General features: G+C 34.2%; 1 protein-coding gene across 1 annotated transcript in view; it reads left to right on the top strand.

The window, feature by feature from the left end:
• Stxbp3 (syntaxin binding protein 3) overlaps positions 1 to 15,888 on the top strand; it is a 68,609-nt gene that overhangs the window by 32,253 nt on the left and 20,468 nt on the right. Inside the window, exons 8-11 of the mRNA XM_046467162.2 lie at positions 408 to 498; positions 4,073 to 4,197; positions 8,469 to 8,564; positions 8,700 to 8,757. Of these exons, the coding sequence (XP_046323118.1) occupies positions 408 to 498; positions 4,073 to 4,197; positions 8,469 to 8,564; positions 8,700 to 8,757 (370 nt within the window). The remainder of the gene's footprint in view (positions 1 to 407; positions 499 to 4,072; positions 4,198 to 8,468; positions 8,565 to 8,699; positions 8,758 to 15,888) is intronic.

Genomic DNA, 15,888 nt, shown 5'->3' with positions numbered 1-15,888 from the left:
CTTGGGTGGGGGATAAAGGGAACTGCAACTTATATGTAATATTTTTTCCCTGTATATTGAAAAAATCTGAGACACAGATGATAAGATTTGCATTTGTAAATTCTGGATACATTATGTAACATTTGATTTATTATCTGAATTTTCCCATGCTTATAAAATTTTTCATTTTATAAATAGTTTGGTTTCATTTTTAGAATTCAACTTTAAAAAAAATTTTTTTAGTTATAGTCAGACATAATATCTTTATTTATTTTTATGTGGTGCTGAGGATTGAACCCAGTGCTTCATATGTGCTAGGCAAGTGCTCTACCACTGAGCCACAACCCCAGCCCAGAATTCAACTTTTTGATATGTAAAGTATGTCTTGAAAGAAAAATAATTGTTTGAATATTCTTTTCCAATTCTAGTAAGCCTCTAGATAATGCCAGTAAACTTGCACAGCTGGTTGAAAAAAAACTTGAAGACTACTACAAGATTGATGAAAAGAGACTAATAAAGGTAATGTATAAAAGGCAAATAGTGACTATACATAAAATCTGTATTATTTCTTTATAAGCCGAAGCAGCTTGTTCATTCATTTTCTAGTATTGTTTTGGGAATCATTAACATAGACTTCCAATACTGATTAAAGAATCATTAACAGAGAGAGTAGTGCTCAGTGTGGTTTAGAGGGGAAGATATGGGCTTTGAAGTCAGCATTGTGTCCACAGCTTGGCTCTGCCATTTAGTTCATAGTTATATTAATTTGGGCAAATTATGTAACTTCTCTGTACCTAAGTTTTCTTTTCTAGAAAATAAAAGCTAAGAGAATACCTGTTTTTTTTAAATATTTTTTAGTTGTAGATGGACACAGTAATTGTATTTATTTATTTTTATGAGGTGCAGAGGATCGAACCCAGTGCCTCATATGTGCTAGGCAAGTACTCTACCACAGAGCCATAACCCCAGCCTCAGAGAGAATACCTATTTTTTTAAATTAGTGAGAGAATTAAATAAGGTAATACATGTAAATTTCTTAGAATAATGTTTGCCATTGAGTTAATATTTAATAAATATAAAATTTCTGCTGTTATGGGCTATGTGACCTTGAGTTTTGTTTTTTTTTTAAATCTATTAAATGGATGAGATAATAAGTACCTTGCTTGATTGGTATAAGGATTAAGTTAACATGTAAGTATTCAGCACATATGGGAGGTTAATAAATAATAACTATTGTAATAAAGATAACATAGTGTAATCAAGGCTAAGGATATAGGTCAGTTGGGAGTCTCCTGCCTATCATGCATGTGGCCCTAGATTTGAGTCCCCAGCATTGAAAAAAAAAATGCAATTAAAGATTAAAGTTGGAACCTGGGGAATACCAGCATATAGGTGTGGTTAAAGAATGAAGAGCTTGTGGAAACTGACAGAGGAGGTGCTAGAGAGAGGCCATATTTAATAGCTACAGAAAGAAAGAAAGGAATTGTCTATAGTTTAGGAGAGAAGATATTCCAGGAAACCATCAATTACAGTGCTATGTAGTACAACGTGGAATGAGAGAAGAATATATAGAGTACAATGGGAGTATGAATTGGGACTTACTTTATTCTCAACTGGAAGCTTGGAAGGCATTCTAGATGAAGAGGCCCTTGAGGTTCAAGCATGAATACACCAGGCTGGGGCTATAGCTCAGTGGCAGAGCACTCCCCTAGAACAGGTGAGGCACTGGGTTCAATCCTCAGAACCACATACAAACAAATAAGTAAAGTTTAAATTCTTAAAAAAAGGAAAAACAACATCAACAAAACTCTTAGAAAAAAAAATAAGAATGAGTACACCATAATAAAGTAGGAAGTCTGTTGCATGATTTTCTTGCAAGGAACAGGATTCCTTAGGTTGAGGCATAGAGAAAAAGGCAAAATTAACAACTGAACAACTTGCCTGGAATGGAGGATGTAAGTTTAGGTATGGTGTTAGTTGCTTTTATAAGTTTTTGGTTTGGAGGTCCAGTGAAAGCTGTTATTCTGGTTGTTATGAAGATAGAATGACTTCGTATAAACAGTATACTAAAACTTGTTGAATGAAGAGATACACAAACAGTATATTAGTAAATCTGTTTAATCTTTGATAATTTCAGTGAAAAAGTGGCAACATCCACAAAAAACAAATTTGTGCTTTCTATTCTAAGTAATTACATACTCTTCAAATGCTTGATACCTTTTATTCAAGAACCTGATAAATGTTACCTCTTTTTGGAAATCTTTCCTGACTTTTCATACCAAGCAATACTTCCCCCTACATACTGTCATAAGTCCTAAGCCCTGATATAGCACTTAGATTGTATTTTTTCTGATTGACCTTTCCAAGGACTTGTAGCTCATATATATTGAGAACTTAATAATTGCCAGGCAATGTGCTAAGTGTTTCATGGTATAAATGTATTTGATCTGCACAACAATCTTATAAGGAAGATGTTATGTGATAATATTTTGTTTTATGAAGAGAGAACTGATATATAACAGGCTAAGAAATTATTCAAGGTCGTACATCAAGAAACTGATCAAGGGCTGGGGCTGTAGCTCAATGGCAGAGCACTTTCCTAGCATATATGAGGCACTGGGTTTGATCCTCGGCACCACATAAAAATAGACAAATAAAGTAAAGGCATTCTGTCCATCAACAACTACAAAAAATAAAAATAAAATAAGAAGAAAAGTGACCAAAGATAAATTCAAACCCAGATCTGATTCCAAATGCTGTGCTCTTAAATATTGTACATTACCATCTCAAAGTTTATTAAGAGTGATTTAGTCATCTTTTTGTCGCTGTGACCAAAATATCTGACAAGAACAACTTAGAGGAGGAAAAGGTTATTTTGGCCCACAGTTTCAGAGGTCTCAGTTTATGGTCATATTGCTTTGGGCCTGAAGTAAGGTGAAGAAAAGCAAAAGGGCATGAAGAAGATAACTTCTCAGCTGGTAGCAGCCAGGAATCAGAGAGAGAGGTAGGGGCCAGGGACTAGATAAATCCCAAAAACTTCACCAGTGACCCTACTTTCTCCAACTAAGTCCCATCTCCCAGTAGTTCATTTAGCTGTCAGTGGATTCATTCATCAAATTTTGGAGCCCCAGAACCATTCATTGCCTAAAAGCCCTATCTCTGAACCTTTCTGCCTTAGGGATCATGTTTTCAACACCTGAGTTTTGGAGGGGACATTCCAGATGATAAGCCATAACAAGGAGTGAATTTAATTTAAGTACATTTATTGAAGTTTAACGTATATGATTTACTTCTGCCTGATATATGTAAATAAATAGAAAATGTTTATCTTATCTTTTTTTGCTTTGAATAATAAGCCAAAGAATTTACTACTTTTGAAAATGACATAAAAGCAATACTAACAGTGAATTTTCCCAATACTTGTTTGCCATTGAGTGATTAGTGCTGTTTGTGAATTAACAGTCTTTGTGATTTATCATCTTAGCTGGCACCAATGTATTTTAAGTATCATAATGATTAAAAGCACAATCATTGGAATAGAACCAACTTGGATTTTAAACTCCATTGTGTGATTTGGACAAATTATTTAACTTTAAGCCTTAATGCCACATTGTCAAGTGGAGATAACAGTATCTGTCTTATAGGGTTGCTACAAGAACCTGAAATATTTTGAATAGTAAATGAAATAATGTATGTATTTCTTACTTAGCAAAATGTCTAATACAAGAGCTTAAATAGTAACAACTCTTCATAATTTACATCAGTTTTAGTGTTTATCAAGTTGAATTCTTAATAGATTTAGTGCAAGCTAAATATTACTTTTTTAAAAGAAATTTTGAAAATATTAAATGTAGTATTTTAATCTAAATATGAATATGTATTTTTTCCATAGTGTACCACTCAGATTTTTCTTGTCTTACTATAACTTCACTCTTTGAGGAAATTAACCATTTGTTTTGTTTTGTTTTATTGTATATTTTTGGTGGGGAGGATCAGAACTTAGGAAAAGTCTGCTTTTATTTTCTAAGTATATTAAAAATATGTTCCCCCCAAAATTAAAATTTCTTAAGATAAATTTATCTTGTTATTCTAGGGTAAAACTCATTCCCAGCTCTTAATAATCGATCGTGGCTTTGATCCTGTGTCCACTGTCCTGCATGAACTGACCTTTCAGGCAATGGCATATGATCTACTACCAATTGAGAATGATACATACAAGCAAGTATAACTTGAAGGGCATATAAAGGGCATATACAAACAGGATAGCATATGAGCATTTAATAATTTATGAAGGATCAGAAATTTGAAAAACTTGTAAACTTTCTTACTCAGAGACTACTTTTACACCTATAATCATAATCTTTAAAAAAACATATTGACTTTGTCAGCTTTTTGAATGTGTTTGCCTCCTTAACTAGTCTACAGCAAAGCTACATTTAAACAGATAAAATTTGGACTTTTTCATTTATGTTAAAAGTAAACATCAGGGCTGGGGATGTGGCTCAAGCGGTAGCGCACTCGCCTGGCATGCGTGCGGCCCGGGTTCGATTCTCAGCACCACATACAAACAAAGATGTTGTGTCCGCCGAAAACTAAAAATAAATAAATAAATAAATTTTTTTTTAAAAAGTAAACATCAAGCTCACTGTTATATTTTTGGAAGCAGAAATGCTATTCAGAATGGTTTGGCAGTGATTATTCTGAATCATACACCCAAAAGTGTCTTGTCAATGAAATGTATTTTAAAAAATTAAGATATTAGAAAACAAAGTAGGATGGCTATTAATAATAGGCACAATTTTTTACCTACTTACTCTTAAACTTAATTTACTTAACCCTTGATATAGCATATGTACCTTAAAAGTAATATCAGTTAAAAAGCCAATGAAATATGAATAGCTTTTCTATCATGCAACCATTTCACTTATTCTTGTATATCATTTATGGGTATGTGTATGTATACATTATATATGTTTTTTCTAATTGGCATTTTCAGCTAAGATTTACTACTTGAGTATAATAGTAAAAATGAAAATTAGTCTTCTGAAATTTTATGCTTAATTTTGTAGTTTTATTAAAAAGATACAAACAGCTTTCCTCCCAGTACCGAGGGTTGAACCCAGGGCTTTGTGCATGCAAGGCAAGCACTTCACTAAACTACATCCCCAACCCTTTACAGTCTTTGATAATTATAGTATTTAATAATTTTTCTCAAACAAATATTGGTAAAATAATTTTGTATTTTCTATTGTATTTTTAATTTGCATTCTGGTCACTCATATTTCTGAATTTTTCTGTGTGATTTGCGTTAATGTTAGTTAACAGAAAAAGCAATATTTTTCTAATATGAAAGTCATTTTTAGCTGTTTACTTAGAATTTTCTGAAGGAGTATTATTTACCTTGGTTTTTCATTTAAGTCTATAAAACTGTACTCAAGAGATTTAAAAATGAATTAATAAGCTGATGGATAATAAAGAATTTTGACATATGTAAATAATATAGATATAAATTCTAACCTTGCTTTTAAAATATATATCTCTATAGGTTTGCTGGCAAGCACGGCAAGGTTTAGTTTATATTTTTTGTTGTTTTGTTTTTGTTTTTTTAAAGACACATGGCCTTTCCCAGAATTAAAAAAATTCACAGATTAGCATAAACTCCAGGTGCTCTGTCACAATTTGATTGATTGATTGACTGGAATACTGGGTATTGAACCCAGGGGCACTCAGCCACTGAGCTATAGCGCCAGTCCTTATTTTTTATTTTAAGACAGGGTCTTACTAAGTTCCCAGACTGGCCTCGAATTTATGATCTTCCTTTCTTAGTCCCCTGCAGACCTGGGTTTACAGGTGTGTGCCATTGCACCAGCTGATCCTGCCCTTTTATTTTGTATTTTTTATTTTTGAGACAGGGTTTTGCTGAGTTGCTGAGGCTGTTCTTGAACTTGATATCCTCCTGCCTCAGCCTCCCTGAGTAGCTGGGATTACAGGTGGGTGCCACTGTTCCCAGCAGTTTTCTTTCTTTCTTCTTCTTTTTTTAAATATAGGACATGATTTATTACTAAAAATAAAAAATATTTTAGTTACCTTTGTGTTGCTAAATCCAGAAGTCAGTTTTCATAGCCTCCTTTCTCAGTATTATAACGTTCTAGTGTTCAGTTTTTGGAACTTATCCCTGTTTATATTCTTTCAGAAGCACACTCATTCCCAAGATTTTTCTGTTCTTGGATCTCAAATTTATGTCTATTCTAAACCTTCCTGAACTTGAGATTTATATATCCAACTGCCTTATTGAATATCTCATACTTGGAATGTCTAATAAACATCTTAAACTTGTATGTCCAAACCTGAGCTTCTGATATTCCACTTCATACTACTTTAACCAGTTTTCCCAATCTTAGTAAATGGTGGGTCCAGTTTTATAGTTACTTAAGCCAAAATTTTCAGTCATCTCTCTCACATTTTAACAGCCAGTCAAGTTCAAAAACATTGGATTCATTGGCAAATCTTTATGGCTACATTTTCAAAACGTATCCAGAATTAAAGCTAGTTCTAGTCCATATAATTTTTCCTATTGTTTATTGCAGTGTGCTTCTAAATGGTGTCTATTGCTTCTTTAGCCCATCTTCAGTTTCCCTTCAACACAGTGTTTAAAAAAAAAATCTTGGTAATACCTAGGTCAGTTTGTATGAAATCACTTCTCAAAACTTTTAAATAGCTTCCCATTTTCTTTCTTTCTTTCTTTTTTTAGTTGTAGATGGACTCAATCCTTCATTTATTTATTTATTTATTTTTATGTGGTACTAAGGATTGAACCCAGTACCTCATACGTGTGAGGCAAGTACTCTGTCACTGAGCCACAATCCCAGCCCAAGCTTCCCATTTTCCTCATAGTAAAAGCTAGAGCCCTTGCAATGGTCTTCAAGGCCATCATTTATGCTCTCCCTCCATTATTATTTGACCTTATTGCCTTTTATTTTCCCCCGTGCTCACTTCATTGTAGCTAGATTCACCTCCTTGCTGATCCCCCACCCAAATTTTAACAGAATCAGAATAATCAGTAAATTCTGAATATCCAGATTCTTTTGTTGTTCTTAGTCACCTCTTTAAATTTACTCTTAAGGGATTGTCATTATCTTTGAGTATTGAGGCTTGCTGATAGATTAATCTTTGTAAATCACTTAAAAGTCAAAGGTATTATTTAACATTTCTATATGTCATGTCATGCATACATTGGAAAAATAGACAGATGTGTCTTAGGATATATGTGTATTAATGTGCATACATATAAATAAAGATGTGGGCATAAAAAAGGGTATTATTTAAGTACAAAGTGGCATTTTAAATGACAAAAGTGCCCCCTGTCCTAAGTGCTGTCTTGTAATAAAGCACAGCCATTTTATCTTTGGGCATCTATAATTAAGACCACACAGGGGAATGATTTTATAGGTTGGACCTATAATTTTTTTGAGCTACAGAAAGTATTGTATTCACATAGCAGACAACTACAGGTATTGTCTGCAGTCCGAGCTAGGAAAGCTTAATGCAGTCCTTTCTAATTTTGGCTGAGGAAATTGGCAATCCCAAGGACAATGGATTCTTCCCAAGGGTGACTAGAATTAAAAGGGAGAAATTCCATTAGGAGAAGCTGTTTTGAATCTCATTTTGAGTGCTTTATGAACCCCTTGAGTTGCTGGTCACTTAAATAGAACTCATTAAAGCTATCATAGTGTTTTTATGACTATCTTATCTTTCACTTCTTTTCCCATTCATTAAAGAAGATATAAGTTACAGGATTGTGGAAGAATAAAGAAACAGATGTTAGATGTTTGTGAATTTTGTGTCAACTCTGAAATACCTTCCATAGGATTACATTGGGGTGACATTTCTGTTCTTAATGAATATTTGATAATTGTGCTATGATCTATTAACACATTGCAGTAGTGTTTTAAGCAGTTAGAACACAAATGGTTAGTATATTCAGTCTTGTTCTTAAAGTTGTTTGTAGGACATTGAATTTTTGCTTTGTAAATTTTATAAAATTTTGCCAAACTTTATAAACCTAACATTTAAGAATAAAAATATCTTGCTAGGTATAGCAGTCTGATTTTTAATGAAAGGAGAGCAGTATGGCTATACGTGGTGGCACACCTGTAATCCCAGTGACTCAAAAGGCTGAGGCAGGAAGATCACAAGTTTGAGGCCAGCCTCAGCAACTTAGTGAGGCCCTGTCTCAAAATAAAAAACAGAAAGAACTGGAGATGTTACTCCATGGAATTACCCCTGGGTTTAATCCCTGGTCAAAAAAAATAGCAATGTGCCTTAGTTTTGAGTAGGTATTCATCTTGAGTAGGTATTCATTTTCCTCCTTTAGTAATAGTCTGAGTATATTTACTTTTCAGTTTTTCAAAAGTATTTTTCATGAAAGTGTTTCTCCCACTTTTATGGGAAAAAAAATCCAAAAGTTTTTTGCATTTGTGTTCTTGTAGATACAAAACAGATGGAAAAGAAAAGGAGGCAATCCTTGAAGAAGATGATGATCTCTGGGTGAAAATTCGACATCGGCATATTGCAGTTGTACTAGAGTATGTGAACCCATTTTAATTTTTATTTCATATTTCTTAGGTATTCAATATGTTGTAGTACATTTTATAAATTTAAAATAGTTCTGTAAAAATATTCCACCTTAGAAGTTACAGAATTTCTTCACAATTTTACAGGGAAATTCCAAAGCTTATGAAGGAAATTTCATCAACAAAGAAAGCAACAGAAGGAAAGGTAAGCTCTTATTTAACTTTCAAAATAATGGTAAAGGTGAATTTTAAACTTTGTTGAATTTTTGTTTTATTTATTTAAATTTCCATTTGGGGAACATTCTAACACAGAAGTCAAGAAAATAAACACCTATGTACCTAAGTCTCACCAAAAGTTAGCATTTTGGGGCTGGGGATGGGGCTCAGCAGTAGCACACTTGCCTGGCATATGTGAGGCACTGGGTTTGAGTCTCAGCACCGCATATAAATAAATGAAAGAAACATCTATCAACAACTAAAAAAAAATTTTTTTTTAATTACCATTTTGTGGGGCTGGGGTTGTGGCTCAGTGGCAGAGCACTTGCCTCACACATTTGAAGCACTGGGTTCCATCCTCAGCACCACATAAAAATAAATAAACAAAATAAAGATATGTTCACGTATAGTTAAAAAAAATTTTTTTAAATACATTTTGTTTGTCTTGCTTCATTAAAGTTGATTTTTAAAAGGTGATTTAGTCAATTTCAGTTTACTGTTGGGATTTTTATACTGGAGTATAATTTACAGAAGCAAAGCAAACAATTTTTTTTTTTTTTTTTTTAATTTTTGGTATCGAAGACTAAACCTAGGGATGCTTAACCACTGAGCCATATCCCCAGCCCTGTTTATAGTTTATTTTGAGACAGGGTGTCAATAAGTTGCTTAGGGGCTGGGGATGTGGCTCAAGCGGTAGCGCACTCGCCTGGCATGCGTGTGGCCTGGGTTTGATCCTCAGCACCACATACAAACAAAGATGTGTGTCCACCGAAAAAAAAATATTAAAAAAAATTCTCTCTCTCTTTAAAAAAAATATATATATATTAAAAATAAATAAATAAGTTGCTTAGCGCCATGCTAAGTGGTGAGGCTGGCTTTGAACTCATGGTCCTCCTGTCTCAACCTTCCTGGGATTACCAGTTTGCGCCACTGTGCCCAACAAGTATACAAATCAATGTACACTGGATAACTTTTTACTGATGTATATACCTATGAAACTACTACCTAAACAAGATTAAAAACATTTCAAAAAGTTCCCTCTGCCTTTTCCCAGTCAGCAGTCTGCCAGAGGTAAACTATTCTGATTTCTATCACCATAGATTAGTTTTGCCTTTACATAAATTTCACATATATGGAATCTTATGGTATATGATCTTTCTGTTTGGCTTTCATTTAACATGATGTTTTTGTGATTTACACATTACATCTTTCAATAGTTATTTCATTTTTGTGTGATAGTAATACCATTTTTATAAATATACAGATATGCTTTGCTTAACAACAGGGATACATTCTTTGTGATACTGAGGCTTGAACCCCAGGGCACTCTACCTCTGAGCTACATCCCTACCCCTTTTTCACTTTTTATTCAAATGAGGTCTTGCTAAATTGCCCACAGTGGGCTGAGGTGAACTTGAGATCCTCCTGCCTTAACCCCCACCCCTCAGTAGCTGGAATTATGGGGTGTGTCATGGCACCTGACTATAGGGATACATTCTGAGAAATGTGTCATTGGGTGATTTTGTCACAATGGGAATATCATAGAGTATAGTTACGCAGACTAAGATGGCTGCATAAGTAGATAATATAAATCTTCTGAGACCACCATTGTATGTGTGGTCTATCATTGACCAGAACATTTTATACAGTACATGACTATACTGCACTTTGTTTATGTGTTTGTATTTCTCCTTTTGATGGATATTTGGACTGTTTCCAATTCAGGCAAATTTTGAACAAAGCTTCTCTGGATATTTTTTTTCATATTTTTTAGAGAATAGATGTCCTCTTTTTGTGGGATATGTTAAGAGCAGAATTATTGAATTATAGGGAATATACTTAGCTTAATAAATGACAAAAGATAATGCCAAACGTTTATAAAGTATTTGAACCAATTTACACTCCTGTCAGCAACATATAAGTGTTCCAGCTGCTCTGTATTCTCACTATTCCACAATATTTTCAGGGTTTTTCTCCTCGCCCAGTTAAAATTTTCAACACTCAGGAGGCTAAGCAGGAGGAGTGCAAGTTCAAGGCCAGTCTCAGCAAATTAGCAAGGCCCTAAGCAACTTAGCAAGACTCTGTCTCAAAATAAAAAGGGCTAGGGATGTAGTTTAGTGATAAAGTTTTTTTTTTTTTTTTTTTTTTAATATTTATTGTTTAGTTATTGGCAGACACAACATCTTCGTTTGTATGTGGTGCTGAGGATCGAACCCGGGCCGCACACATGCCAGTCCAGCACGCTACCACTTGAGCCACATCCCCAGCCCCTAGTGATAAAGTTTAATCCCCAGTACAAAAAAAAATTATTTGTGAGGTGGTATCTTTTTATATATATCTTTATTTTATTTTTATGTGGTACTGAGGATTGAACCAAGGATCTCACACATGAGAGGCAAGCGCTCTACTACAGAGCTACAATCCCAGCCCTATGAGGTGGTATCTTATTGTATTTTTAATTGATTTTTTAAAATAAATGATAGCGGAATGCATTACACATATAAAGCACAATTTTTCATACCTCTGGTATATTCACACCAATTCGTTTCTTCATACATGTACACATTCCACCATCATTGCTAACCCCCTGCCCCTTCCCTTCCCTTCCCTTCCCTTCCCACTCCTCTCTCCTTTCTAGAGTTCATCTATTCCTCCCATGCTCCCACTCCCTATCCTACTATGAGTCAGTAACCTTATATCCAAGAAAACATTTGGCATTTGGTTTTTTGAGATTGGCTAACTTTACTTAGCATTATCTTCTCCAACTCCATCCATTTACCTGCAAATGCCATGATTTTATTCTCTTTTATTGCTGAGTAATATTCCATTGTGTATGTATACCACATCTTTTTTTTTTATCCATTCATCTATTGAAGGGCATCTAGGTTGGTTCCACAGTTTAGCTATTGTGAATTGTGCTGCTTTAAACATTGATGTGGCTGTGTCCCCATAATATGCTGTTTTTAAGTCCTTTGGGTATAGACTGAGGAGAGGGATAGTTGGGCCAAATGGTGGTTCCATTCCCATTTTCCAAGGAATCTCCTTACTGCTTTCCATATTGGCTGTACCAATTTGCAGTCCCACCAGCAATGTATGAGTGTATCCCTTTCCCCACATCCTTGCCAACATTTATTGTTGTTTGTCTTCATAATAGCTGGCATTCTGATAGGAATGAATTGTAATCTTAGTTTTGATTTGCATTTCTCTAATTGCTAGAGATGATGGACATTCTTTCATATATTTGTTGATTGATTGTATATCCTTTCCTGAGAAGTGTCTGTTCAGGTCCTTGGCCCATTTATTGATTGGGTTATTTGTTTTTTTGGTGTTTAGCTTTTTGAGTTCTTTATATACCCTAGAGATTAGTGCTTTATCTGATGTGTGAGGGATAAAAATTTGCTCCCAAGATGTAGGCTTTCTATTCACCTCAAAGATTGTCTCTTTTGCTGAGAAGAAACCTTTTAGTTTGAGTTCATCCCATTTATTGATTCTTGCTTTTAATTCTTGCGCTATAGGAGTTTTATTAAGGAAGTTGGGGCCTAATCCCACATGATGAAGATTAGGGCCTACTTTTTCTTCTATTAGATGCAGTCTCTGGTTTAATTCCTAGTTTCTTGATCCACTTTGAGTTGAGAGATAGGGGTTTAATTTCATTTTGTTGCATATGGATTTCCAGTTTTCCCAGCACCATTTGTTGAAGAGGCTATCTTTTCTCCTACGGAGGTTTTTGGCACCTTTGTCTAATATAAGATAATTGTAATTTTGTGGGTTAGTCTCTATATCCTCTATTCCTTACCATTGGTCCACCAGTCTGTTTTGGTGCCAATACCATGCTGTTTTTACTATTGCTCTGTAGAATAGTAGAACGTCTGATATAGTGATGCTACCTGTTTCACTCTTCCTGCTAAGGATTGCTTTAGCTATTCTGGGTTCTTACTGTATTTTTAATTTATGTTTCCCATATGTTTTTAAGCTTATTAGCTGTTTGGATCTCCTATTTTAAGAAGTGCCTGTTTAAGTATTATTTCCATTTTTAATTGAGTTGTCTGTTTTTCCTACCAATCTGTAGAAGATATTTTCTGGATGAAGTCCTATATATAAGTCTTTTCATAAACAGAAGTTCTTAATTTTTATCAGTTTTTCATAGTGCTTTTGTGTTTTGATTAAGAAGTCTTTGCTTATCACAAGATCATTAATATATTCTTCTGTGTTTTCTTTTAGAAGGTTGATTAACTTTTACAAATCTATAATTTACTCAGTAATTTTGTTGTATATGTGAAGTAAGCATCTAAGTTCATTTTATTTCTATATAAAAAACCCAGTTACTCAAGCACTATTTATTGAAAAGACTGTGACCATAAATGCCTAGGTATATTTCTGATCTCCAGTTCTTTTCCTTGTTCAGTGTGTCTGTCTTTGTGACAATACTGCCTGTCTTAATGTACTTTGTATTAGTTTTAAAACTTGATATTGAAAATCTTTCAACTTTTTCAGGATCATCTTAACTTTTTGTAACTTCAGCATTTTTATGTATATTTTAGATTCTGCTTGACAATGTCCACAAAAACATTTCACTGAAATTTTTATTAAGTTACATGAATTTGTACACCAATTTGGGAAGAACTAATTCTAATGCTTATTTATAGATTGAATTTTTAAAAAAAATTTTTTATAGTTGTACACAATAACTTTTATTTATTTTTATGTGGTGCTGAGGATCGAACCCAGGGCCTTGCACATGTGAGGCGAGCACTCTACTGCTGAGCCATAACCCCAGCCCCTGAATTTTTAATATGTACAATAATGTCATCTATGAATAAAGAAAATTGAGTTTATTCCTTTCTAGATAATCTTTATATACATTAAACTGTTTTTCTTAGTAGTTAATATCTCCTGCCTCTGGCTCATACCTCCAGTATGAAGTGGAATAGAACTGGTAGTAAATATCCTGTCTCATTCCCAACCGTAGAGGACATGTGATCCATGTTTCATTATTGAGTATTATGTTAGTTTTAGGTGATTTTAGTTGTATCCTATATGAGACTAGAGTAGTTCCTTTTTATTCTTAGCTTGCCAGCAGGCTTCTTTTTAAATTTTTCTGTGTTTTGTGTTTTTTTTTTTTTTTTGACTGGTGCATTATAGTTGTTCGTAAGAGTGGAATTTGTTACATATTAGTACATGCGTATCATATAACAATATAATTTCATTTCACCAATACCCCTCTTTGCTTTTCATGAGATCACTATCCACCTTTCTTTTCCTTTTTCCTCTCTAGCTTCTACATATGAGAGAAAACCCTTGACCTTATAAATTTGGCTTATTTTGTTTAATATAATGGTTTCAAATTCTATCCATTTTCTGCTTACAGGTTTTTAAATGTGTGTGTATGTTTGTGTGTGTTTTGCTGGGGGTAGAACTCAAGATCTCTCACATTCTAGGCAAGCACTCTACCACTGAGCCACATCTCCTATACCTGTTGTTTTTCTTTTAATAAGGAAACATTGTTGGGATGATTCAAACCTTCTTCTTCTTCCTCTTTTTTTTTTTTTTTAATTTGTACTGGGAATTGAACTCAGCAGTGCTCAACCACTGAGCTACATCCCCAACCCCCCTTTTTTAATATTTATTTTTTAGTTATAGGTGGACACAATGTCTTTATCTTACTTTATGTGGTGCTAAGAATAGAACCCAGTGCCTCACGCATGCTAGATGAGTGCTCTACCTCTGAGCCACAACCCCAGTGCTCCCAACCCTGTTTTTACATTTTTAATTTAGAGAGAGGGTCTCACTGAGTTGCTTTAGTGCTTTGCTAAGTTGCTGAGACTGGCTTTGAACTTGCAATTCTCCTGCTTCAGCCTCCCAAGCAGCTGGGATTACCAGTGTGCATACTACACACAGCTCAAGTGCTTTTTCAATATTGTATTTTTTCTTCTTTGTTCTATTAATGGGGATGAATTACACTTAAATATTTTCTAACATTAAACCATCTGTGCTTTACTAAAATAAACTTTACTTGGTCAAAATGCATTATCCTTTTTCTGTATTGCTGGATTCTACTTACTAATATTTTGCTTAAAATGTCTGTCTCCATGTTTATTTTTCCCTGGCTGGGCGCCATAGCGCATGCCTGTAATCCCAGTGTTTCAGGAGGCTGAGGCAGGAGGAACATAGGTTCTTTTTTTATGAAATTTTGTATTACTGTGTCATGTTATCTCCAATATACCTTTGAGTATCCTTTTTTGTTGTTATTATTTTTGTTTTTGTACTGGGGGTTGAATCTAGGGACACATAACCACCAAGCCAGATCCTGTCCCTTTTTATTTTGAGACAGGGTCTCTCACTAAATTGCTGAGGCTGGCATTGAACTTGTGATCTTCCTGCCTCAGCCTCCTGAAACGCTGGGATTACAGGCATGTACTACCATGCCTGGCTAATATACTTCTTTTAGTTATTGTACTATGTATTTTTAATGTATGGCTATTTTATAAAGTGTATTACCTTATAGTACACTTTTTGCATGTCATACATAATTCAGAAACCTTATAATAGTTTGGCTCCATTTTCTCCTTCCTTTTCTGTGCTTTTGTTTCATGTGTTTTACTTCAGTGTGTATTTGTTTTAAACACTCAGTGGACTTATATTGCCCACATATGTATCTAGACTTGTGTTGTTTATTCTCTATTGCTCTCTAGTTTTTTCTTCTTCTGGGCTGGGTTAAATTCTCTCAACATTCTTTTTGTCTAAGGACATCTTTGTTTTGTAAGTTTTTCACATACTTTTGCTGGATTTAGAATTTATAGTTGGGAAGTTTGTCCCCCTTCCCTCTTTTTATCAATTTAAAGATTTCAGTATATTACTTTCTAACTAACGTAATTTCTGTTAAAGAAGCCAGCTGTCATGTATCATTTTTTCTCTGAGTGCCTTTAGTAATATTTTCTTTGATTATTAGCAGTTTGACCATGATAATGCCTTTCTTTCTATGTACAGTTTTCTTGGCATTTATCCTCCCTGGGGTTTGCTGAGTTTCTGTAATTACTGGGTTGACAACTTTACTCATATTTGTAAAATTCATGGCCATTAGTTTCTCACATCTTGATTTGTTCTATGGCACTGAGGTTTG

This window comes from Marmota monax, unplaced genomic scaffold (assembly GCF_021218885.2).
Source record: "Marmota monax isolate L192 unplaced genomic scaffold, Marmota_monax_Labrador192_F-V1.1 WCK01_AAM20220418_F8-fsc00181, whole genome shotgun sequence".
Lineage (NCBI taxonomy): Eukaryota > Metazoa > Chordata > Mammalia > Rodentia > Sciuridae > Marmota > Marmota monax.
Note: the sequence above shows the minus strand (reverse complement) of the source record. Positions and strands in the feature narration are given on the sequence as shown.